Source organism: Gymnodraco acuticeps, unplaced genomic scaffold (assembly GCF_902827175.1).
Source record: "Gymnodraco acuticeps unplaced genomic scaffold, fGymAcu1.1, whole genome shotgun sequence".
In the NCBI taxonomy this organism is placed as follows: Eukaryota; Metazoa; Chordata; class Actinopteri; order Perciformes; family Bathydraconidae; genus Gymnodraco; species Gymnodraco acuticeps.
In genome coordinates, this window is record NW_022990490.1 from 307395 (window position 1) to 334411 (window position 27017).

The 27017-nt window shown below is 43.6% G+C and overlaps 1 protein-coding gene and 1 long non-coding RNA gene across 3 annotated transcripts in view; both read left to right on the forward strand.

The window, feature by feature from the left end:
* Nucleotides 1-18122, forward strand: part of si:dkeyp-72e1.9 (syntaxin-binding protein 4) — a gene marked incomplete at its 3' end in the record, with an annotated part of 99408 nt that extends 81286 nt beyond the window's left edge. The window contains 4 exon segments of the mRNA XM_034226477.1: nt 3811-4035; nt 8205-8321; nt 16617-16666; nt 18089-18122. Of these exon segments, the coding sequence (XP_034082368.1) occupies nt 3811-4035; nt 8205-8321; nt 16617-16666; nt 18089-18122 (426 nt within the window).
* Nucleotides 18123-19188: 1066 nt separating this feature from the next.
* LOC117552822 lies at nt 19189-26528 on the forward strand. 2 transcript variants are annotated; one of them, XR_004570035.1, is made up of 6 exons: nt 19189-19232; nt 19859-20293; nt 20750-20917; nt 21443-21680; nt 24704-24749; nt 26128-26528. It is a non-coding gene; the product is annotated as an uncharacterized LOC117552822 (long non-coding RNA). The 2 variants fall into 2 exon arrangements; XR_004570034.1 differs by lacking the exon at nt 21443-21680.
* The last annotated feature ends 489 nt before the right edge of the window (nt 26529-27017 follow it).

The following is a 27017-nucleotide window of genomic DNA, read 5'->3' on the forward strand; positions in this document are numbered from 1 at the left end:
TGACAGAAGGGAGGAGGGGGAAGGGGCTTTGGGGGGGTCCAGGAGGGTGGAAGTTTTTTGGGATTGGAATAGGAAGATTGGATCTTATCTTGAAAGAAAGTGCTTTTTGCCTGAGAGATCAAAGCAGAGAAAGAGGAGAGGAGAGCCTGATAGGTTAGGAGGTCGTCATGGTGTTTGGATTTCCACCGTTTCCGCTCTGCTGCCCGAAGGATGGTTCTATTAGCACACAGTGCGTCATTTAGCCAGGGAGCAGGAGGGGACTGACGAGCCTGCCGAGATGTGAGAGGACAGAGAGTGTCCAGAGAGGATGAGAGAGTAGAGAGGAGAGTTTCTGCAGCAGAGTTTGGAGGTAGGAGTTGGAACGAGTCCGAGGAAGGGAGGGCTGAGAGCACCGATGAGGCAAAGGTAGAGGGGGAGAGGGAACGAAGGTTACGGCAGACAGGTGCAGGATGAGAAGAGATTAGTTTGATATGTATGGAAAGGGGTAGAGAGAATGAAATTAAGAAGTGATCGGATGTGTGGAGCGGGTTTACAGAGAGGTTAGAAGTAGCGCAGTTCCTTGAGAATATGAGATCAAGGACATTGCCAGCTTTATGAGTCGGTGGGGATGGAGACAGTGAGAAAGCAAAGGTGGTTAACAGAGAAGTTAGTTCGTCTATCTTCCCTGTCTGGAGGTTGAAGTCTCCAAGAAGTACAGCGGGAGGGCCAGTTTCAGGGATGTGTGAGAGGAGATTATCTAATTCCTCCAAGAAGTCCCCCAAGGCGCCTGGTGGACGGTATTGCGCCTAAAAGCTGTTTGCCAGCCGCCCTTAAACAACAAATGAAGAACAAGAAGAAACACCACAACAAAACGAACAAAATACAAGAAGAAGAAAAGTTAGTATGGCGATTTCAGATAACACACAGGAGCTAGAACCCACCTGCTTCTTTTAAATCAGCTGTGTGGGAACATTTCGGGTTCCTTGTGGACTACAATAACGATGAAGTGCGAGTGGTGGATTGGACGAGGACGGTGTGTCGGCGTTGTTCGATAGCGGTGCGGTATGCTAATGGGAACACACGCCGAACATGCTAAATCATATGAGAAGGCATCACCCAGATTTGCCAATCACCGGAGCCCGGCAAAAGACAACAGCAGTTCAACAGCTGATCCCCGCTGTTTTTAAGAAGCCAATAGACATGAACAGGGCCGCCCCTCCCTACAGGCCAATCACGCAGGCTGCATGGGGCCCCGCCTTGCGCAGGGGGCCCCGCCCAGAGGGCCTCAGCTGCTGTGCGCTGTTCTCCGCTCAGTTCTCCGCACACCCCCAGCTGACACGGGAGAGTTAGAGGTGACAAGGGGAGCACGTCTGTAACCCGACACCGTTGCAATGAATCGACATCTGACCAATCACGGCTTTGATACGGTCACTAGTGCAGGTGAAGAGATGTCGGTGAAAAGACAGTTTCAGTCCGGCGCAAGCTAGAGGGAAAAAAAACAAAACTTGAAGAAACTAGAGCATCACTCGAAGGTGGGTTATTGTGTGAGTCAAATGTACAACTTGCGAATGTTGTATAAGTCAAATTGCCAATTGCCATATTAAAACATCAGCTGCAATTCACGACATGAAGAAGGCAGTCTCTGCAGAGCATATAGGCTAATGGAGATGCAGTTATTTCCAGCATTCTTTATTTAACATTCTTCAAGTATGTTATGCCTTTTATCTGCTAATGTACAGGAGGAAGAGTGATACACTGTCTGTCTAGTTAGCTTACATAACAGTTAAAGTTTACAGCCTAAAAAACATGGAGCATTTTCCCCCCTTATATTCATTTTTATGTCAATTTGCACATTTCATGGTGATGCTCAGCCTCTCCCCTTAACTCCTAACAGTCATCATCATGTCAACCACAACACAGAAATACTGATAGAAATGTGTATGTGGTTGTTGATACATTGCTGACAGAGGGAACTACATTTGAATACAGATTTAAGAAATATCAGTTTTGAGCATGTCATAAGCATGTTTTGTCTTGACTATATTACAACTATATTATAATAAAATAATATAGTATTTATATTATTGAATTGATTATGATTATTATTATTATTAGTAGAAGTAGTTTATTTGCATTAATTATATTTTAATCTTTTTGAGGCTAGTATTTGGCAGGAAATGCAGACGTATTCACCTGTAAACGCATACTGAACGACATACATGCACATTTGCCATTTACCTCACTGTATAAAAAAGTGTTGATAATAATAATAAACAGGAATTATATTTGCAAAGTAGCCTACTTTGTTTCCAAAATGTTTTTTTTTCACTCCTGTTGGTTGGGGGGGGGGGGGGCCTCATCTCACAATGTCGCTTGGGGCCCCAAGTTGGCCAGGGGCGGCCCTGGACATGAAAGCCAAAAGACCAAAATAAATAACGGAAGCTTTTGGCATATGTTTTTCAACGGCTATGCGCTCTTGAAACACTTTCTTATTATTTATTTTGTAATATTTTCAAGACATTCTTTTTAGTTTTACAGCTTGATCAAACCTTTTTGTTTGACATCAGCCATTATAGATAATATGGCCATCTGAGTGTGTGTGGTTCTATTTGTGATTTGTTTTTAACTGTTTAATTCAGTTAATTATTCAAAATGTCAGAGTTCCTTATTTTTAAACTGAAACTTGCACTACTGTTCAAAATAAATAACAACAAACCTGGAATTATGCATTTGGGACTTTGTTTTGCTTTTTCTTGTTGTACCGAACCCGTACGGAACCGTGACCCCCAAACCGAGGTACGAACCGAACCGTGACTTATGTGAACCGTTACACCCCTAGTATGGACGGTTAGTTCACACGAGGCCGTAACGGAACCGCGGAAACGGAGCCCTCAAACGATAATGGGTCCCAAGGTGGTGCATTTCATGGGAGACACGCAGCTCTGCATGATCACCTGCAGCTCCGCCCGCTGTGATGGAGCGATGAGTGGAACAAAGCACACACTTCAAGTTAGATCATCACATTTAGCTATTTTAATGACCTCTCAAACTACCTAAACTAGTTATAAATATGTTTATTTTGACTGTCGGGTCACTCATTACTGGATCAGCCAGCTGCATGAGACCACGGATACTGACGGGCTGTCAGGAGAGGGGGAGGAAGAGAGAGGCTCCGTTTGTTATTATTATATTATTATATAGTCGTTATTAATTAGTTTTAAAGCTCAATAAATAACAAAGAAGACCTTTGACCGGCACTTTTCTAATTTTGTCCGGAAGATTTCAACTTTAACGGACATGTTGACTGGGGAAAAAAGAGGCCTGCGAAACAGCCAGAGCCTTGCCTCTCCCCACCTCTGCTGCTCACCTAAATATACAGCTCCTCTACCACAACCATCAGCAACAAGTGGACATGGAGAACTACATGAACTACATGTTGCTAAATCCACCACGGAGAATAAACAGAAGGGCAACCATGGCAACCATGCTCGGGAGGGTCTTATTCGCTGCTTTTGGTGTATTTTGTGGCGGAAGTACTTCAAGTACAGTGTCACTTACAGGCCCGGCATATATACTACAGCGTCTCCAGCGGGTCGAGCGGTCTCGTGTGAACGGACACGTTTCTTTAGCTGATTCCGTGTGGACGGAAGACTTTTTTGATATTGAATTCTGTTCGTTTTCGTGTCAGGACTTTCGTGTAAACGGAGCCTGAATGTGAGTGAATGCTGAATGATGTAGAAGTGTTTTAGAGGTGGTAAAGACTGTACAGCGTTATATAATACATTATATTTACCATTATGAATGTATTTACCATTCTGTTGTCCTCCACAGAAAGCAGGTCTGACTGTGGAGGAGAACGCCCGTCTGAAGAGCCGTCTGCAGGCAGCCGAGGCAGAGGCCGAGCAGCGGCTTGGGGGACAGGCGGGGGGGCAGCGACAGCCCAGCAGCGCCGAGCAGGACTACGAGGAGGTGATCCAGCTACTGGAGGCTGAGATCAGAGACCTGAAGAACCAGGTGGCCTGCAAGAGGCCAGCCCGGAGCCTGGAGTCCACTAAGGTCAGTCTCTGGAGTCCACTAAGGTCAGTCTCTGTGAGGAACAAGACACAATACTTGGACTCAAATGCACGACTCAAGACAAAGTTAAAAACTCAGAAAGTCTTTAATAAAAGAATAAAATACCAAAAATCACTCTTTTAGAGGAAAAACTTAGCAAAAACTTAACTGCAAAAACAAAGACTAAATAAACTGACTATGAGAAATAACTGAAAGGGTCTTCAAACGCGGACTCTCTAGACCAGGGGTTTTCAAAGTGTGGGAAGGTGAGCCTCCCCTCAGAGAACATAAGAACAGCCGCGCCCCCCCCCTCCCAATTATTATTGCTATTATTGTTGTTGTTGCTATAATGCAGGGGTATTCAATTGCATTTCAAAGAGGTCCAGTAAGAGCAAATGAAGACTGTTTCTCTCCTCTTGTCTCGTGTGTGTGTGTGTTTGAATCTATCGTGCTGACTCACTGACTGCACCAATTTGATTGGCTGAGTAGCGTCACCTCCTTAAAACATTATACAATAACTTTTTTAAACCTTTTCATCTTTATGTTTTAAACATATTGTATAAAACTCCCCCACTACTTGGACTATTCCTTGCACCCATAGGCGGCGCGTGAGGCTCAGGTTTGGGAAGGCTAAATAACTCTTTTTTTTACCTGACGCTGCCCGCCCCCGGCGTCTATAGAAAAGAGATCAACAACTCAGTGAAAGCACCGCCTGCTGACCGATCAGAGCTCAGTGTGCGGAGTTTAAATCTATCAAGTCATATTACAGGAAAAAGGAAATGCAGTTTAAACTGCCGTACGCAGAGAAGACGCCGACGTGTCGCACTTATCATTCATATCACACTGATGTCACATCATCAATCAGATCATCGATCATATAATATCATATATTTCCTTATCTGAGTCAGCTTCTCCAGCCGTATCTGGCCGTGCAACACTTACATTGTTATATATTCACCTTGCAGGTGCAACTATGTGGCTTGTATCCTGGATTATATGTTTAAGTCATGGATGTTTAAAGTTCATATTTGTCTAATATTAGTTTAATTTTCATTAATGAAGTATGATGTTGCTCTCAGCTGGAGAGAGAAACCCTGGTTGATTTACCGAGTTGATAACCAGCGTCGTAGGACCGCTTAGCGAGATCTCGTTTGTTGGGGTTAGTTAAGATAACTCAAACATATCCAGGGTCTGTTGAACTGGCTCCGTAGTACAGTTTACTGGTGGCTGCATTGCAGCGCTAATGTCAAAGACACAAACATTATAGGCCTAAATTATATTTGTATTTTACCAGGATGCAGTGACACAAATATTTGAGAAGGCTTAGCCTTCCCTAGCCTACAGTACCCGCCGCCCCTGCTTGCACCCCTCTAGAATAAGGCCGAATGGTCTTAACCATATTGTATCAGTAACGTGCACTTGTTGTTATCGCAAGGACAGTGGTAGCGACTAGCGATCGGACAATTGAGTGATGTTCAGTTTGTGTGTTGTGGAACATGCGTGTCCGTGCATGAAAATATACCACGCACCCAATTACAATTGCATGTTCAATTCACTGCCCTGGAAGTTAATACAGTTGTTAAAGTTGGAACAGCCTGTGGACAGCCGTTCTTCCTTGCATGTCAGTCGCCGACACCTTCTTACGGAGGACAGGCAAATCTAGCTGCAGCACGACCCGTACATTTTCGCACACACGTGTTCTCAACACATTTTTTAAACATTTTTAACATTTTCAACATCGTAGATACATCCTTATATGCTCCCGGCAACACACTGAACGTCAACTTTGCCTCCTCATTACACTCACCCCTACTTTAGTGGGAACAATGAGTCTGCGTCTTTGATGCGCACAGGCGGATGATGCGGGGATGCAATGTAGACAGGAATAAACGCAGATCATCCTCTGTCTGCAGCCTTGACCGGCACTTGCTTTTGATCAAAGTCAATGCGGAAAACCCGCACTCACACAGGTAGGTGGAGGTGAAGGGAATGAGCACTTTTACAGCCTTTTTGGCGAGGTGGGGGAACTCGGTCTCCACAGACAGCCAAAAGTCTGCAAGTGTCACTTTACTCGTCTTTTTCTCGTTATTTTTTTTCTCACGCCGCGCCTCCCCTGAAGCTCTCTGGCGCCCCCCAGGGGAGGCGCGCCTCACACTTTGAAAACCGCTGCTCTAGACTAACATGAAACAAGACGAACTGGCACAGGACAAAGGGAGACGAGGACTAATACAAGAGGTAAGGAGACACGGGTGGCAACCATCAAGGGGGGGAGACAATCTCACAGGCGGGAAAACACACAATGGCAGGAAGTAAGAGCTCTGAAACGAGAAGGAAAAGTAAGTACAAAATAAAACAGGAAGTGCAATGACAGACAGTGAGTGACTGAAACTTAACATGTAAACAAAGAGACATGACGTAACATAAACCTAAATCTAAACATAGACTATATAATAAACATATAACATAAACCTGATAAATAACTTTACATGACACGAGTGTGTGTGTGTGTGTGTGTGTGTGTGTGTGTGTGTGTGTGTGTGTGTGTGTGTGTGTGTGTGTGTGTGTGTGTGTGTGTGTGTGTGTGTGTGTGTGTGTGTGTGGTGTGTGTGTGTGTGTGTGTGTGTGTGTGTGTGTGTGTGTGCAGGGCCGTATCCAGGATTTCCTAAATACCGAGGTCCAAACATGTTAGGGGGGTTCGGCGGATACCCCCCCGAGATTTTTGGGATTTTCATGATCTAGTTAGGTGCTTTTTAAGTCCTGGGGGGGGTCACAAATTGGATAATATATTGATTTCAAACCAAGTCAGTGGGCTGACAATGTCAGCATCAATACTTTTTGAAAGTGTAATACATAAGAATCAGTTGATTGTTACCATTAATGATCTGGACATGCAGAAGAGGCTAAAATGATCACAACACATTGTCAACATTCACTTTCCATGTCTCTCTCCTTTCCATAACCTGCAGCCTCTCTTCCATCTTCTTTAGTCTCTCTGTCTTCTTCCTGTTCATTACTCTCTCTGTCCTCTACTCTTTCTCTTTGTTCAATCTCTCCCTCGTTGTTCACTTTTTGCTCCTCCTCACTTGTCGCTCCTGCCAGTGAATTAAAAGCAATTCAAACATTTAGTTTATTTCACTTGTTTGTTTGCATTCTTTTTTTATTTAAATCTGTTTTGTTTGATTCTCAAAAGAGAGCAAAGATGTAAGCAAATGGTGTTTTATACAATTGTATGTTATGACATCATAACTGCAATAGATGTATGTTGTTTTAAAATGATGCCTATTGTAAATGAACACTATTGTTATAGATACACAGATAGATAAATAGATGGATGGGGTTATTAAGCCTACATTATTTTTGTTATGTTCCTCCCAGACTTCCATCACTCTCTTCTCTCTCTCTCTCCTCTCTCTCTCTCTCTCTCTCTCTCTCTCTCTCTCTCTCCTCTCTCTCTCTCTCTCTCTCTCTCTCTCTCTCTCTCTCTCTCTCTGCCTGTCCTGTCTCTTCCTTTCCAAAGCTGAGCTTCGACTAACGTAGTCTTTTCATTATATCTGAGTCAGTGTAAAAAGAAAACAGTTAGTTATACACAGCTCGGAAAATATTACCGAGGTCCGGACCTCGGTGACCTCAATGGTAGATAGTGTGTGTGTGTGTGTGTGTGTGTGTGTGTGTGTGTGTGTGTGTGTGTGTGTGTGTGTGTGTGTGTGTGTGTGTGTGTGTGTGTGTGTGTGTGTGTGTGTGTGTGTGTGTGTGTGTGTGTGTGTGTGTGTGTGTGTGTGTGTGTACCTTGTCCTGGACATAGTTTCTATAGTAAACTGTGCAACAGTACAGTAGGCCCACACAAACTGCAGAACACCGGTTGTTGGGAACACTCAAATGATTGAATTCCCATTTAAAATCAGCAGACTAAATAATAACATTATATGCAGACACAGACGTGGTTCAGAAACACAGAAATATTAGAAAACAGACCATTAAGGTAACAAATCTAGTTTGATGGATGCTGTCAAAACTCAACTATACAATAATGTGTGTGTGTGTGTGTGTGTGTGTGTGTGTGTGTGTGTGTGTGTGTGTGTGTGTGTGTGTGTGTGTGTGTGTGTGTGTGTGTGTGTGTGTGTGTGTGTGTGTGTGTGTGTGTGTGTGTGTGTGTGTGTGTGTGTGTGTGTCAGGAGGATGTGCAGGAGCTCAACTGGAGGATGACTTCTATCGACGGCCAGCTGAGGAAGTCTGAGCTGAGCAGGAAACACCTGGAGGTCTCCAACAAGAAGCTGCTGGGCTTCGCTCAGGTCAGACCTTCAACTGGACACCTTCGCAATACAACTGTATGTTGACCCTAACCAGAAACAACAGTGTTCATTTTGTATTGAAAGGATAGGATTTCTCCCAAACTGGACATATGTTCTTCATCTGTGCCATAGAGCTTCATTGTTGTCCAAAAGCTATTGAAAAGACTCCAATGATAATTCATCATTACTGAGCTAATAGGCCCCTGTCCTAACATAGGAAAAACCTCCATGACAATCAGCATGCATTCTGAATCACCCCATAATCACTGCACAATAGGACACATACACTGGATTCAGAAACAGCTAATAAAATGACTTTTTTAAATCTCTCTGTGCTGCCAGTCTCCTGAGCTGCCCAGTGGCTGGGGGACACACTGCAGCTCTCTGCCACTTGTGAGGAGGCAGAATGAGCTCTTTACTGAAGGTCCAAGTTTTTCCAAGAAGGTTTTCATGTCTTGATTAGATAGAACAGTGTTCCATCTATATGAGTCATACATGTGGACAGTCTGGTCTTCTCTTCTACTGAAAGCTTAGTTGATCAGGGACCCTGACTCTACAGGCAATGCTGTTGTGATACACAGGGCCATATTCAGAGCTTAGCTCACCATCCATTTGAATGTTTCTAGGGGTTAACTCTCACAGTAAGAACTTTCCACAAAGCTTTTTCAGGACTTGTGAGACCTGAAGCTAAAAGAAAGTGAACAGAATTTGACATTTGTAAGGGAAACTTCTGTAGCAATGTAGAGTCAGGACTCAGAGAGACACGGGACGAGCAGGAGTTCTGATGTCAAACACTGGCAGTTTATTACAAGCATCGGCCGGAGAATTCATATCACAAGTCACAGCAGCAGAAAGTTCTGACTGCACCGGTGGGTTGCCATGTCAATTCTGAATCCCTTATCATCTTGGCAGACCTTTAATTAGCTTCACTCAGAGTCAACCCCCATATTGGGGAAAGGCATCTGTGAACACCTGGAGGCACTGAATCACTTTATCTGACTCTATGGCTCTTGTGACCGAGAGTTGACCGGTCATAAAACTGATAATGGCAGCAATAGCAGACAGTTCCCATTCCTTAAGACAGATAACAGACTTTTGGCTTCGTCGTAAAGACTAAATTAATCCCTCACAGTTCCTCTCTTTTTATCATCTTTGATAACCTGAAAACATTAGTCTAATAATAATTTGGTCAATAATTAAATCAATAGGCGTCTTCAGATTTGAGTGTGGTCTCACCGTACATCAATTACATCACAGAGTAGAATAAGACTGAAACATTCAACCACAATGATTGACACAGACAATCACGATAGAAAATCATCTCTCATCAATGTTTGGATCATCTGTTGTCAAAAGCAAAATAATGAACGCACATAAAACACAGACGCATAATAGCAAAAATATCTTCTTTAAAATAATATGTTTTAACATTTAACCATTAGTTAATCTCACTTATCAAACTATAAAATCAAAACCAGCTTGCAGTTTAAATATTTAGTTTAAGGCAATGAACAGTCAAATGCATTTAAAACATAGGATCATAAGAGATCCAGGTGAAGTATAAAATAACAGTTAAGGTATACAATTCACAGTGGTGATTTGATCAATTCGTAATTTGCAAAGTTACAGTGTCCTCAATTCAGGATTACTTACCGTTTACTTCATTACATATTAAATCAAAAGACTATGGCATGATAACATAATTACATTACTTCAACTATCAATCCTTATGTCATTTCAAAATCTGAAGGGAGAACTAAACAATTCTCAAAATGTTTAACAATCTGAAAAGGAAAAGTTAGGCAAATATTCAAAGACTTTTGTAAAAACCTGGAAAGGAAGGATTAAGTGTTTAAAACTTGAAACATCATTTTAGGTCTTTCTGTGCATGGATAATACATTGAAGAGTAGTGTTGTTAAGCCTGATTGCTGGACAATTAAGGATATTAACATTATCTGTTATAATATTAGAAATATCTTTTGTTCAATACATTTATAATCTGAAAATATTAATTAATTTATTTTGTTTAGTGTGAAAGTGTAATCTGATCTGACAAAATATATTTATCACCACTATTTAACACATGTCTGTTCATCGGAAATATAAGAACTATCATTAATTGTACATCTGTAAACATCTGGTCATTCAATTCAAATGTTATCTTTGTACGAGGGCTGGAAGAACCTGTCCTCCTGACTCGTTCTCCTCCTCTCTTTATGACACAGAATGTCTGGTGTGTAAAGGCATCCTGATACTGTAGATTAGCACTGAGGTGCTGATTGGCTCAAAACTCTTCTTCCTCAGAGCGCCATATTTCACCCCCCAATTGCTCTGCTTTTGTGGCTCATTAGTGAGCACTGTATGATCCCCCAGTGAAACGGAGGCTCATCTGCCTGCATTCCTTCTGCTATCTGCTTGAGAGCAGAGCCTATTCCAAGTGGCACATCCAGATGCCCCCCCCCGTGATGGGAGAGGTTAGGAAGACATCTGCCCCTCCAAGAAACAAGGAACCTTGTATGAAGCCTCTGAAGTCCTCGCTCGTCCTGCAGAGTTGTCTGCCTGAGCCCACCGAGCAGAAAGATGAAGAAGCATCCCATCTCCTCAGAAAGTTGAAGATTAGAATCCTCTCATCTCGAACGACCTCGTGCCTCCTTGCCCGTGGATAGGGGTGCCCTCTGCAGCCGGAGAGTGTGACCCTCTCTCTCTGACCCTTGGCCTTCAGAGCTGTCCTAGTTATTGGGTAACACTTGATAGGGATGTTTTCCTGAGTGCAGACAACTCAAAGGTAATGGATTAGCACATTATCATTTAATTACAAAAATAGGATAGGCCCCTCAGAATTATTTGGGAGCCTTCCTGACACATGCACATGCATAAATGTAAGGTTTGTGTTAGTCATTTAACATGCAAGAATCATATACTGATCAGTCCAAAGTAGAGAAATTGTATTTTAAGTTAAATGTGAGCTAGTCCCTGTGGAATAACCCTTTCTCAATGATTCTAAATGTTATATTAATTCACCATTTACCATTTGATAAAAGATTAGTTTATCAGAAGTACATTTCCTCTTCCATAAAACATAGGTTTGAGAAATGAATGTTCCAATATGAAATCAATTACTCAATATAATTGACTCTCCCCTCCCTTTTCTTACATATGTCACATATGAAATAATAACTTAGGAGTCTATTTAAACATGGTATTGTCTATATAAGCTATTAATCGAGAAGACTCAATATCAGTATGCAACTCGCAAATATCTCTTCTCTCTTTCCTATCCCTCTCTTCCACATCTCTCTCTATTTTCTCTTTCTCATCCCTCTCTCTTCCTCATCTCCCTCTCATCCTCATCTCCCTCTCATCCTCACTTCCCCATCTCTTTCTATTCTCTCTTTCTCATCCCTCTCTCTTCCTCATCTCTCTCATCCTCAACTTATATGATTCTGTTTTCTTCAAGGTTGTGTATTCCTGGTTGAATGTACTTACTTATTGTAAGTCGCTTTGGATAAAAGCGTCAGCTAAATGCAATGTAATTTAAAAAAATCCTCATCTCCCTCTTTCCTCACTTCCCCATTTCTTTCTATTTTCACTTACCCATCTCTTTCTCTCTTACTTTCCCATCTCTTTCTCTCTTACTTCTGTTAGATATGAAATAAAACATACGAGTCCATGTAAGCATGGTATAGATCATAATCCATTCCTCGAGAAGAGTCAGTATCACCTGTGCGCAGCTAACAAAAACAATTGTGAGAAACATATATTATGCAGGAAATGCACACCGTTGTTGAAAAAACAAAGCATAGCCGATTTGGGAGGAAAAGGTTCAACCCCCTTAACATCTGAGTTACCACTGAAGGCATAGCATGAAAGATAGTGGGCGTCTGAAGGTGTCATTACTGAGAAATGTCAAACAAATTCAAAACATTTGAAAACAGGTTTGCATTCCTCCACTTAAGGTGACGTTATCATTGGAAACAATAAAAACGAACTGTTTTGATGTAGAATTTATAAATTGAATCGTTAGAGCAGAACAAAATGGTTGTATTGTAGCCTGAGTTCCGTGCAGCCTCTAGTTTCAACAGGTGGAAACATGGTCCATATAATGTGAATACATGTAGAAGTAGACAGTAAGAGGCCCCTGACATCAGGCCTATACTAAAAATAGTAGGGGCTTTTAACAGCTTGCCAACTTACAGGCATCCTCTGCATAGCAGTATGAATAGCCTTAAAAACAACCCACTCTGCGGTAACGAGAGTCATGTGTCTGACCCAAATGCCCTAAGTGAAGCCATTAGTCTCATCTGACTGACCCAAGGGTTGGTGCTGGTGTGACAATGAGGCTTCCAAGTGTTCAAAGCAGATGTCAAGCTTTCAGTTCATGGCTCGATGGGGGGGAGCAGACCCACGTGAGACATTTTCAACGGCTGTAAAGTTCAGTTTGAGGGGCGTCATTCTCTCTGGGAGCAGAGAATGGTGTCCATTCTCGGACCAGACCATTAATGTCATGTAGAGCAGCCATAGCATCTCTGTGACTGCATTCAGCCGGACTGTAGCAGGGTAGAACTGGGTGACTCTTAGTGAAGCCGTCCAAGGCCATAGACAAAATGGAACCACGTACTAACAAAAAGGACACAGGGTCATCAATGTCTCTCTTTACCATTGGCCTAATCATAAAACAAATTAGTGAGAAAAATGTGGAACACTAATCCATCATGTGAAATGTTGAATTAATTTAAATAATTACTTATGGGTTGAAATCAAATTAACATTAGAACTAAAGTCAGTTAAAATTGGACATGCACGGATCAGAATCTAATCAATACACAATTTTCCCAGCTCTGTGATGAAAAGATAACAAGACTAGGTACATTACAGGAGTGTTAAAACACCCAAACATGCACACGTATCTTATTTTAGTAGAGATGAGAGGACAAGGTCTAATGTTGTGAACGAAATGATCAAGTCAAAGCTTCAGTATTTTATCTTATGTAGCACATTCAATTCAATAATTAATCTTGAATTACTAATAACTCTAAAGAAGGCAAAAAGTGGATAAGGCAAATACTCATCACACTCGTGTGTGTGTGTGTGTGTGTGTGTGTGTGTGTGTGTGTGTGTGTGTGTGTGTGTGTGTGTGTGTGTGTGTGTGTGTGTGTGTGTGTGTGTGTGTGTGTGTGTGTGTGTGTGTGTGTGTGTGTGTGTGTGGGTGGGGGTGGGTGGGTGGGGGGGTGTGTGTGGGGGGGTGTGGGTGGGGGTGTGTGCATGTGTGGGTGCGTGGGATGTGTGTGTGTGAGCAGCTTGTCTGCTCAAGGTTTAAAACCAGCAGTGCGAATGTTTATAAGAAACAATTCGTAGCTTAGACTGAACTCGAAGGAAACTCGACTGGAATTTTTTTAAGAAATCAAAACAGCTGGGTGAATACTCTCTTTATGGTATTTAAATTGGGCCAAGTAGAACCCCTTCATGGATTTGTGATACTGATCTCTGTCTGTTCGGATTTGGAAGTCTCATGATTTATTGTGTGGGCCTGTGAAGGAGAGGCCCAGGGAAAACAACATCTATCTTGGAACTGCAATTACTTATCTTAAAGAGATTGCAACATTATACTCCTTTAAAAATTGCTCAATTCATTTAAACACATTTATTATGTACACAATAAAAACCTCAACAAATATATTGATCCTGGCTTAACCAGCTACCTCTACTCTATTGTTCATAAGCTCAGTAGTTTAACAACTATTACAATTGTAGTAATGTCTGTAGACCAATTGTACTAGAAATAATTTGAAACAGTTTAATAAAGAATGTTAAACTATATTTAAAACTGTAATTGAACTTCAACTTATATCAATTGTCCAATTCCAGTGGCCAGTTGGAATAGACAATCAACAAAGTTTTCATTTTGCAGCAACAGCGCAAAAGGTTTCAACCACAATTATGTAGTTCTGTCTTATCTGCTTTGTTTCGGAATGTGTTCAATACATTACGTTTTTTTTAATTCATTATTACCATACAATACATAGATTAAGAATAAATGAAACAAATAATACAACATTGACCTATTTGAGCAGACAGATTTTTTTGCAACCCTGATTTCCTCAGGCCGGTATTTATGACCAGCAGTGATGCCTCTGAGGGTCTCAGGGTGTGAGACAGATGCAGGACATAAAAACAGTCTTTTGCTATTTATGTTCATTTTGCAGCACATTTATACTACAATGTATAATTTTGCTTTACATCTTTACGTTATTTATTTTTCTCAAGTCATTTACTTTTGGTGAGATAACTAAAGTTTAGTTCATTTTACCCTGGCTATGGACTGATTCATTATTAGTTGTTACAAAGCATACACAAGACGGCGGGTAGGCAAACCAATATAGAAACAATTAGACAAACAAACATGAACTCACAATAAACACCAGCGTGACAGCAAAGTTCATTCAGCTCAATTTAGTCCGAATTAAAAGGTTTCAGAGGGGGTAGGGAATTATAGAAATGGAGCACCTATTCGCGCATCCACCCTTGTACAAGTGCTAAGATCGTGCCTGAAGACCGTCCACAAGCGATAACTAGCTTATCCTCTTGCGACACCACTAGTTAGTGGCGCTATGATCCCCCGACCAGGAGAACATAGACTTTTTTTCTACCCTTTCTCTCCAAAAACAGCACAGTTAATTGTAGTCCTACACGACCAGCCTATACACCCGCCATCGAGTTCATCACAACGGTGAAACACAGCTTCTGTTCCACTCTTGCTTGCCACTGTTCACCTGTGTACAATTAGCCTATAATTTGTATGTATGCACCCCGGATCGCCACCAGCTGGTCCAGCAACGTAGGCAACACTTCCAAGCAACGTAGGAAATGTTCCTCCAGCAGAGTAGAGAGCTGTGGCGCATCAGGTGATGCACGCACCTCATGCTGCCCCAGCCTTACCAGCAATGCAGAAGATGGTCACAGACAATGAGTGCTTTTAGACCATCTCGTTTTTAATAGAGATGGCGGTGGTGTGAGTTAAAGATATAGACAGAAACTGTGACTTTCTTCCTCTCAGCTGCACGGCTGCAGCCACCCAGACACGGGGGGATGTTTACACACACACCCGTGGCTGCTGCTGGAGCCGTGCTGACAGAGGCGATGGGGGGAATATCTCTGGCTGCTTATTTTTAACTGCTGTATTTGGCCGCTGAAACCCCCAGAATTCGGCGATTTGTCCAATACAAATCTTTACATTGCTTTCATACAGAAGCTCCACTTAACTGATGTATCTCTTTAAGGTTACTCTGAACATAAGCTGTGCATGCTTGTATGGTAATTTCGTCCCAAGCAGCATGCACAGAGGCAATCAGCCAAATGTTCATTAACCAAAAATGAAACACAACCGCTCAGTTTCACAGGTAATTTTAGGATACCGTCAATCACAGATTCTGGTAAGGCAATGTCCAAATGTGGATTTAAAATTACACTTACCAGTCTCTGAAGATGTGTTGGTATCCTGCCGACAACGCCAATTTGTAAGGGAAACTTCTGAAGCAATGGAGAGTCAGGACTCAGAGAGACACGGGACGAGCAGAAGTTCTGATGTCAAACACTGGCAGTTTATTACAAGCATCGGCCGGAGAATTCATATCACAAGTCACAGCAGCAGAAAGTTCTGACTGCACCGGTGGGTTGCCATGTCAATTCTGAATCCCTTCTCATCTTGGCAGACCTTTAATTAGCTTCACTCAGAGTCAACCCCCATATTGGGGAAAGCATCTGTGAACACCTGGGGGGCACTGAATCACTTTATCTGACTCTATGGCTCTTGTGACCGAGAGTTGACCGGTCATAAAACTGATAATGGCAGCAATAGCTGATAGTTCCCATTCCTTAAGACAGATAACAGACTTTGGCTTTGTCGTAAACGTCAACAGGCCGAAAGGTCAAATATCTTAAGTAAAGACAAAATGAATCCCTCACAACATTAAGTATGTTTTGTTCTTTTCTGTGAATAGAGACATATTGTCTGTAAGGGACAGGACTAATTTACTTAGATTGTGTCTATGCCTCAGAGAAAAGTATAATTACGACGGAAATAGAGACTAACAAATGATATACCAGTAAGGGCCAATCTTTGTTGGAGTGGTTCTCATGAGGCCACATGACCTGCTTGGGTCTCCAGGTCAGGTTTACATCCTGGCATTCAGGGTCTGACATCACACCCAGTTTATCTCCCTCTCTCTCTTTGTGTCTCATGAACAAACAATATTGGGACAGAACCTCACGTAAGTCCCCATTTTCTCTGTCCTCAGAACGTCCACAAAGTGCTGACCACACCCAGCCTGTTCGGTGGAGAAGGCGGGTAAGAGACATTACATTGCATTTAGCTGACACTTTTATCCAAAGCGACTTACAATGAGTGCATTCGACCAAGAAGATACAACCTTGAAGAAAACAGAATCATATACTGTAAGTACATCAGGTTTCATAGAGCCAAAACAGTTCAAGTGCTACTCAACTGGCTTTAGATAAGCCAGTCCTTTGTTAGTATTTAAGTGCTTTGTTAGTATGTAAGTGCTTAGTTAGTATATACGTTTTTTTTGTTGTTGCTCGAAGTGGAGTCGAAAGAGATGAGTTTTCAGTCTGTGCTGGAAGATGTGCAAGCTATCTGCTGTCCTGATTTCAATGGGGAGCTCATTCCACCATCTTGGAGCCAGGATAGCAAACCCACGTGTTTTTGCTGATGGGAACTTGGGTCCCCTTCGCAGCGAGGGTGCAGCGAGCCGTTTGGTTGATGCAGAGCGGAGTGCACGTGCTGGGGTGTACAGTTTAACCATGTCCTGGATGTAGGAAGGGCCAGATCCATTCGCAGCATGGTACGCAAGTACCAGTGTCTTGAAGTGGATTCTAGCAGTTACCGGAAGCCAGTGGAGGGAGCGGAGGAGCGGCGTGGTGTGGTTTTTAGGAAGGTTGAAGACCAGACGAGCCGCTGCATTCTGGATGAGCTGCAGAGGTCGGATGGCACATGCAGGTTGACCAGCCAGGAGGGAGTTGCAGTAGTCTAGGCGTGAGATGACGAGAGCCTGGACCAGAACCTGCATGGCTTTCTGGGTCAGGAGGGGACGTATCCTCCTGATGTTGTAAAGCGTGTATCTGCAGCAGCGGGTTGTAGCAGCGATGTTTGCAGTGAAGGACAGGTTGTTATCTAGGATCACACCCAGATTCCTTGCAGTCTGAGTCGGGGAAACAACAGAGGTGCCGATGTTGATTGTCAGGTCAAGAGTGGGACAATCTTTTCCCGGAAGAAAAAGCAGTTCAGTCTTGTCAAGGTTGAGCTTGAGGTGGTGAGCAGAGATCCACTGAGAGATGTCAGCTAGACAAGCAGAGATGCGTGCGACGACCTGGGTCTCTGAGCGGGGAAAGGACAGAATTAATTGAGTGTCGTCAGCGTAGCAATGGTATGAAAAACCATGCGGGCTAATGACAGATCCGAGCGAGTTTGTGTAAAAGGAGAAGAGGAGGGGACCGAGGACACAGCCCTGAGGTACCCCTGTAGTTAATTGACAAGGGTCGGACTCGGACGGTCTTTGAGGTGAGGAGGGAAAGTGCAGAGCCTGAAACTCCAAGTTCTTGGAGAGTGCGAAGGTGGATCTGATGATTCACTGTGTTGAATGCAGCAGACAGGCCCAGAAGGATGAAGACCAAAAACATCTGCCGCTCTACATCTTAGCGTCATGTCCCACAGCTCTGTAAGCACTGTTTGTGTGTGTGTGATGTGTTTCAGGAGCAGCTGGTCCTCTACAGCTACCGACACCCCCTCCCCCCTCCCTGACCCCGCCTTCCAACTGGCTGTGGAGACCAAGGAGTTGGTGGCAGGAGTCAGCACCCCCCCTGATGAGCGAGGTACACACTGCTGTTCTTATTTTAGTTTTGTATTTCATCTGTTGGTTGTGGAGAACAACATTTGTCCTCCATGAATCCAGAGTGTGTACAACACGTTCTCACTCCCAACTCATCACATATTGACGGACTGTCAGGGCCCCTCCCCGTCACACCATTACGCACAGGGTACCCCTTGAGCGTCAGTTTTCAACGGGCAGGGCATCCCATATACCTTCATAGACCTCCCATAGCGTTGATAATAGACGCCATGAGAACGCTCCCCGCTGCATCGAAATTCAACGAGCGCATTCCGTTCTCAGCTGAAGCGTATGGTGCGAGACGTCATTGCAACACATTATGATCTTTATATATAGTTTATAAAAAATGACAAAATTGTCATTTTCATACTTTGTGATAGGCCTCGGTGACAGTTAGGCAAAAATAATAGGCTTATAGGCATTTTTTTCTCTTATGTGAAGTTGAGATGATGCATGCTGGGTAATGAATTATTTACATGGATGTACGTAATATAGCCAGAAATTGTTCTACAATTGTGTCTGATTGTTCAATCCATCACATTTAACATGGCATGACTAATCACCTTTTGTACAGATGATCAGTCTTCCTGAAACTTTTTTTGGCCGGCTTTTATAGAAATGAATGTAATCGTAGCTGTCACTGCCCGATCTGTACTATGTGCGAGATGGTCTCTGGACGGCAACCCAAGAAGGACATTTGACACAGTGGCTTTTGGCAAAGCTCTAAAAGAAAACTCGAGAGAGATGAGTTATTGTTATTACAACGTGACTTCACTATTATTTAACAACTCTTTTTATTGGGTTCTTTTATTTGGGTTAAGTACATTGTCAGAATAAGTGAGAAATGGATTTAACTTCTGTTAGACAGCTATCATGCTGAATAAATATTTACTGTGAATGTATGCAAACATGTATGGCACAGATCGGGCAGGGGGACGGATCGGGTCTGTTTTCGGCGCGCACGTGTGACGTCATCTATGCGACAATTTTAAAGCACATTTCCAGCAGGTAAGAAGCACCACAAACATGTGACAGAAATCAAGAAAATCATTCAATATTCAGCACAAACAGCCTTATGTCGGCCCAATAAGTCATTGTTGGAACATTTGCAAGTGCAGGGTAGTCGTCTTTTTTGCCTGTAAATCATTTTAAGACATTAAAAAAATAAAGTATAACTTACTAATGTGCAGAATGCTAGCTAGCTGCTACTAGCTATTAGCTAGCACAGAATATGTTGCCTTTGAAGTTTAACTTTATTCAAGAGGTGGCAAACGACTGACACCAGTTATTGCATGAAATAATATTTGTGATTGTTTATGAATGTAGTTATTATGTGTCAGTTATGTGTTTTTAATGGGGTTATTTATTAAATGAATGAATCATAAAAGTTCACTCATGCCAAGCCCCTTGAATATTAGGTGACCTGTATTTGTCAGATAAGATCTTACAGGTTACAGTCATAGGGAATTGTATGGTTTCCATTAATAATGTATTTCCAGTTACCTATGTTACCATAGCTCAAAACTGTCTTTTTGTAATCATGCTATGTTGATATTGTTCATTCTTTGACAAATATATCGCCACTTTAAAATGTAAGGTGTTCAATTCCTAATTGTTTTTTCTTCTCTCAACAGATTCTTCTAAGTTATTCTGAAAGCCAAACTCCATTACAAGCTATAATAGCATCAAAACAAAGGCACTTTTAAGAGCCACGTCCCCGTCGTTTCCCTGTCCTTGCTGTTGTGAAATTGTCCTATCTCTGTTGCTGTCTATGTATCTCTGTCTGTGTACCTGTGTATGTGTCTCATCTGTCCATCTTTCTGTTGTTAGTCCCTTTCTGTGTTTTTGTTTTTGTACACTTGTTTGTCATGACTCGACCTAAATTCAGGCCCTGCCCTGCATGCCAGACTCCAAATCAGGCGAGCAGGAAAACATGCCGTTCCTGCTACGGAAGCCTGTCAACCAAAACAAAACTAAAAGAAAAAGTGGCATCACTGGATAGTGAATGGGGCCAAGGTGTGGTGAAAAACAGAAATGTTGGACGTATACTTGATTCTGCCCGTATTGCAGTAAGTACAAATATTTCATAAGTTTCTGTCAATTGAATTGAAACTCCCTTTTTTAACATACTAAAAATATTAGTACATTATGATCAGGCCTTTGAAAAGATAGTCTTATTGTCAGATGTTACATCTTACAGTGATCGTATTTACCTCTTTGACCCATTTGTGTGATTGTGATGTTTATATGTTGTAAATATTTTATTAGAGTCCCACACAGTGTTTTTGGTACAAAAAAAAGAGCAACAATGCGTATTGTTCTTTGTAAAACAATGATTTTGCTGTAATGAAGGCAATGGCAGAACCAGCAGGTGTACCTTAGCCCTCGCATGCAAATAACAATTAGTCTTACACAATGCAAGATACCTTCATTTTGCTTGTATAATAATCCAAAAATAAACAGTATTAATGGGTTTAAGGTAGCGGGTCAAACAAATCTGTGTCAAATGCTTTTGTTCATTTCAGGTGCTGAAACTGGAGGCTGTAGGCGACAAGCCCATTCTACTTTATGGCAAGCCAAATAGGGCGTCAAATAGGTGGGCTGCTAATATAATAACCCATCTGCCCCCACTCCTACCAACAAAACCCTATTGGAGAAAATGCAGAGGTGTTATGAATTCCTCTTGAGAAAGGGTAAGAGTATTTTATTTTTCAAAAGATTGTGTTAAAGGTGGGGTAGGTAAGATTGGAGAAACCAGCTCGAGTGCGCTAGAATTTGAAAGTACACAGCCGAAAGAAATCTGCCACTTCCTTACAGAGCCCCTCCTCCAACACACATGAACGCGCACATGACCAATGAGGGCACAAGATAAGTTTGTGCACAGATGGAAGGCTGACAGGCAGGTAGGCCATCCAGTTATTTTAGCCGGGCCGGCTCAGATGATTGGTCGTGCTTTTTACAGCGCTACGGCTTCCAGAGATGAGATATTGTATGTATTTATTGTCAAAGCACTTTAGCTATTCATTGCTATCGGGACGTTAAGAGCATTCCATGGAATATAACATATAATATATATATATATATTATATAATATAAGTGTTTCTGAAGTGAATTACATACCCTACCTTTAAGTATATATATATATCAATTAAAAAACCCACATACATTAGACAAACCTTTTTTTTTGGACAAAAACTGTAATTTAACCTGCATTACAGAGAGCTCCACTTCCCATCAACCTGCATCTGAAACTCCCACAGCCGAGCAACCACAGACCATTTGTTACGGTAGAGTGAAGCAGGCAGGACCCAAATGCAGAATAAACTGATAACACCTTTATTTCAAGGATATGAATAAAACTCGGACAAAACAGAACACTCCCCGGTGAACTCAGTCACCAACAAAAGACGAACCAACACTGAACACAGGAAGAGCCAAGACTAAATACTGGGAAAGGTAATCACAACACGAGAAACAGCCGGGCAGGGGAGGAGAAACACAAGGGCCACAGGTGAACACAATCAGACAACTAGACACACCAGGGAAACTAACGACAGGAGGAAAAACACAGAGAAAAGGACCAGACAATACACAGAGGAAAACACGACAGGGAGAACAGCAAAACACCCAAAACAAGACATACAAAACGTGACATAACACAATAATCGTAACAGAACCCCCCCTCAAGGGACGGATTCCAGACGTCCCTAAAATACCAAAACAGTCCAATAAACGTAAAAAAAACCCCCAAAAAAAACAATGTCCAGCAGGGTGGAGGGGGACCGGAGGAGGGACACAAAACTAGGGCCACCAGGGTGGGTGGAGGGTGTCCGGAGGACGGGTCTGGGCTGACAACCCAAGAGCACCGCGGAGGACCCGGAAGGGATCTCGGACGGACGGCCCGGGGGCAAGGCAGAAGCCGAGAAGGGGGACTCGGGCGGATAGCCCGGGGGCAAGACAGAGTCCAAGGTGGGGGTTATGGAGGGGCGAAGGCCACCGCGGGCGAACTCAGGGGGCCGAGCATGAGGGCGAGGGCCGTGGCCGGGAAAGTCAGGGGGCCGGGCTCGAGGGCGAAGGCCGTGGCTCTCAGGGGGCCGGGATCGAGGGTGAAGACTGCGGCTCTCAGAGGGCCGGGCTCTCAGAGGGCCGGGCTCGAGGGCGAAGACCAGCCAGCTCCGGAGGCCGGGCAGGAAGGCGCTGATGGGACAGCGCCGGAGGCCGGGCAGAACCCGGTGTCGGAGCTGGTGGGACAGGCCTCGGCAGGATCCCCCACGGAAGAGGACCAGGACACAGGATTGGCAGGACCCCCGGCAGGAGAGCAGTAGGCGGGACCTCCAACGAGACAGGACAAGGAGCTGGCAGGACCCCCGGCAGGAGAGTAGACGGCGGGACCTCCAACGGCACAGGACAAAGGGTTGGCAGGACCCCCGGCAGGAGAGTAGTCGGCGGGACCTCCAACGAGACAGGACAAGGAGCTGGCAGGACCCCCGGCAGGAGAGTAGACGGCGGGACCTCCAACGGGACAGACATACGATTGGTAGGACCCCTGGCAGAGGAGTAGTCAACGGGGCCTCCAACGGGACAGGACATGGAGTTGGCAGAACCTCCAACGGACCAGGACATTGGGTAGGGACTTGAGACGTGACTCGAGAGGGGACTCGAGATGAGACTCGAGAGGAGACTCGAGAGGAGACTCGAGAGGGGAACCAAGGGGGAACTCGAGAGGGGACTCGAGAGGAGACTCGAGAGGGGAACTAGAGAGGGGACTCCAGAGGGGACTAGAGGAGAGAGGAGGGACTAGAGGAGGAACTAGAGAAGGGAACTCGAGAGGGGAACTAGAGAGGGGACTCGAGGAGGGACTAGAGAGGGGACTAGAGGAGGGACTAAAGGAGGGACTAGAGAGGGGACTAGAGGAGGGACTAAAGGAGGGACTAGAGCAGGGACTAGAGGAGGGACTAGAGGAGGGACTAGAGGAGGGAACTCGAGAGGGGACTGGAGAGGGAACTCGAGAAGTGACTAGAGGAGGGACTAGAGATGGAACTCGAGAGGTGACTCGAGAGGGGACTTGAGAGGTGACTCGAGAGGGGACTGGAGGGGTGACTTGAGAGGAGACTCGAGAAGGGACTAGAGATGGAACTTGAGAGGTGACTCGAGAGGGGACTTGAGAGGTGACTCGAGAGGGGACTTGAGAGGTGACTCGAGAGGGGACTGGAGGGGTGACTTGAGAGGAGACTCGAGAGGGGACTTGAGAAGGAACTTGAGAGGAAACTGGAGAGGGGACTCGAGAGGAAACTGGAGAGGGGACTCGGGAGGGAACTGGAGAGGGGACTCGAGAGGAAACTTGAGATGGGACTGTGGCAGCTGGGGCCAGAGCTGGGTCTGGAACCATGGCCGCTGGGGCCAGAACTGGGTCTGGAACCATGGCTACTGGGGCTGGAACCATGGCTGTGTGGGCCGGTTCTGTAGCCGGAACCATGGCTGCTCGGGCTGCTAGCCTGGCCTTGCGACGACTCCTCTTAACAGCCGCCTGAATACTCCGTGGACCTCCATAAGCCAGACGAGTTCCGGAATACAACTCCTGGACAGGAGCAGGAACTGGGGCAGAAGCACGGGTTGACTTCAGGCGGAACCCACCAAGGCGTATGGTGCCAGGTTGGGAATTGGGAGACATGGAGCCAGCATGCCTGGGGCTAGCAGGCCGGGAATCAGGTTTGACCTCAAAGCTGCCAAAAAAGTCCTCCACCCACTCGGGTAGCAACTCCCTCAACCAGGGCCTTGAGGTTACCTCCTGGCGTGCCGCAGAAAAAACGGACTGCCTCTCTTCACTACTGGAGGCATATTTAAAGTCATTCCTCAAACATGTTAAATTGTACTCCACCTCGTACAAACTGTCCGCTGGGTCCATTCTTGGTTGGTTGGTTCGTTCTGTTACGGTAGAGTGAAGCAGGCAGGACCCAAATGCAGAATAAACTGATAACACCTTTATTTCAAGGATATGAATAAAACTCGGACAAAACAGAACACTCCCCGGTGAACTCAGTCACCAACAAAAGACGAACCAACACTGAACACAGGAAGAGCCAAGACTAAATACAGGGAGGGGTAATCACAAGACGAGAAACAGCCGGGCAGGGGAGGAGAAACACAAGGGCCACAGGTGAACACAATCAGACAACTAGACACACCAGGGAAACTAATGACAGGAGGAAAAACACAGAGAAAAGGACCAGAGGAAGGAAAACACGACAGGGAGAACAGCAAAACACCCAAAACAAGACATACAAAATTTGACATAACACAATAATTGTAACACCATTAGCAGAGAGCAGCAAGAGAGACCAGCTTCCGAGCAACAACTACAGACCCTTATCAGAGAGCAGCAAGAGAGTCATTTCATTCTTAATCTGGTGCCATGTTCAACCTCTCTCTCCTCTTCTTCCTCACAATCCGGTATTCTTCCTCCTCATGCCATCTCCCAGTCTTGTCTGAATGAACAGCCAAAAAAGAAGAAGATGAAACCAGATGGTACGTTTTGAGTTCACACACTAATAATACATTTGATACCAAGCACATTTCACTTAAATCAATTATAGGGTATCTAAGCCAGGTTTCATTCAGGTAACCAGACCAGTGCACCGCATGTTATTGTTAATACATTGTTTAGCTGCGTTTTGGTGGCTTATGAAAGGGTCATGGTTGATATTGATGCATGGCTAACCTAAGAGGGTTTTGTGAAGCCTGCCAAGGACATTTTGCTGGATTACATGAAATAGGGACAAACATATTTGACACAAATAGACAAGTCTGTAGATCATTTTACAATGTTTGATTTACTTCACAATGATATAGTTAATCTCATGGGGACAGGGTTTTATTCTCAAGAGAGACCTGATGAAAACACAACAGCTATATGGCATACATTTTCAGATAGACTAGACATGTATACAAAGTCAAATAGAACAAATAAAAGCAAAAAGAGGTGTATTAGACAAAGGAGAATTAAATGAAGTGATCATCATAAAAAAAAAAATTGCGCGGAAAGCAGAATGTAAAATATGCTGGTTGCCTTGCTCTATGTGGTAAGACGTAGTTAATATTTCATTCATACACTATTACATTTTTTCCACTTTTAACCCTTTCAGAGTGGTATTTCCCTTCTCTCGTTAATCTGTACTGTTTAAAGTAGTAACCAAAGTATTTAAGAAAGTAGTCAAATGATCACGCTTTCATTAAGGTATCATAACACAAGTAATACAAAGAAAGGTATATGTTAGCTTCACCTCCTGTCTGAAGTTGGATGGTAGTTCAGAGTGCTCCTTAAAATCTTTTGGAAAAAGCTCTATTGCCTGAGGTAAATACGATAGTGTTGTCTTATATTCCATGAAGACTTGCAGTGAGGATAAGAGCAATGATGATAATAAACCCATGGTCACAGTTCAGACCAGCGAGGAACTGCGAGTCACTCTCTTTATTACATTACATTTCATTTAGCTGACGCTTTTATCCAAAGCGACTTACAATGACCAGTTAGAGGGACATTCTCCCTGGAGTAACTAAGGGCTAAGTGCCTTACTCAAGGGCACACTTTGGTGGTGTTCCAGGCGGGATTTGAACTCACAACCTTCCGATCTTCAGCCCACTATCCATTAGACCACCACTACCCACTTTATCCCTGTGTGTTTATAACGGCCAGGTCTCCTTGGAACATAACACCGGAAACCTATTAAAACCAGGTTTAAGTTACATAGTGCCACGTTAACAAAGATCAGAAAATGTCAATTACCTATGTTTTAAATGAATCCCTCTTAAACATGTGTTGGTAAATTAATCTTGTGTTTGTTTTTCTTTAACAATGATCGGAAGGTTTGCTCTTTGTTCTAACGACACGTTGTCCACTCTACAGTTGCAGAACTTGGGAAGACACTTGGGAGCCTGCCAGTGAATTTGAACACCACACTGCCACACTCGACTCTTCACCTCCCTCTGGCTTAGCCAGCCACGTTTAGCATATCAGCCTTAATCCACCTGGACTGCATGCATTTCTTTAAATTCGAACATGTTTAGCATCAAGACCAATTGCTTCTTTAAATGTAGTTTTAACTTAAGTCAAGTTTTTGCACTCTGTATGTATCCAGGTGGTTGTGTGTTTCTTTCAGGAAGTTGTCACTTTAAAACACCTTTTGTATTTCTCCTGAAACAGGTTATTGTTATTGTATTTCTATGTAAAGACTAGTATAAAAAGTATGTGTGCATATAGCCTATGTATTTGTTTCTGAATATTGAAATACAAATAAATAACTGGCAGTTATTATGGCTATACATTTGCTAGCTACATTATTTGATGTTAAAAAATTCCCATGCTTTCTTAAAATGATATTCAACACATAGGCTACAAACACGTCCTTGATCACTCAAAATATGTTATGTTCACCTGTTACTTAGACCCTCCAGAAAAACGCGATTCTGCGATCGCAGAATTTACCACATAATCAGCAAAATGGCGCAGATTTTTAAAAGGCCGCATATGTATCAAAAGGCCGCATAATCCCCGTATTTTTCCACACAAAGTTGAGGGGGAAAAAGTGAACTCGTCTTGACCTGAAGTGATGATGATGCGCGACGTCATCGGCTCGCGCATCACAGAAGGTAAACAACACCGTAGAGTGAACGTGTGGAGCTCACATGAGAGAGAAAACACCAAGATGAAAAAATGTAATCCATCTCATTTACCGACGAACATTTCTGCTAAAGACCGGGCAAAGCAGTTCCCCGATGTCTTGCACGAAAGTGGGG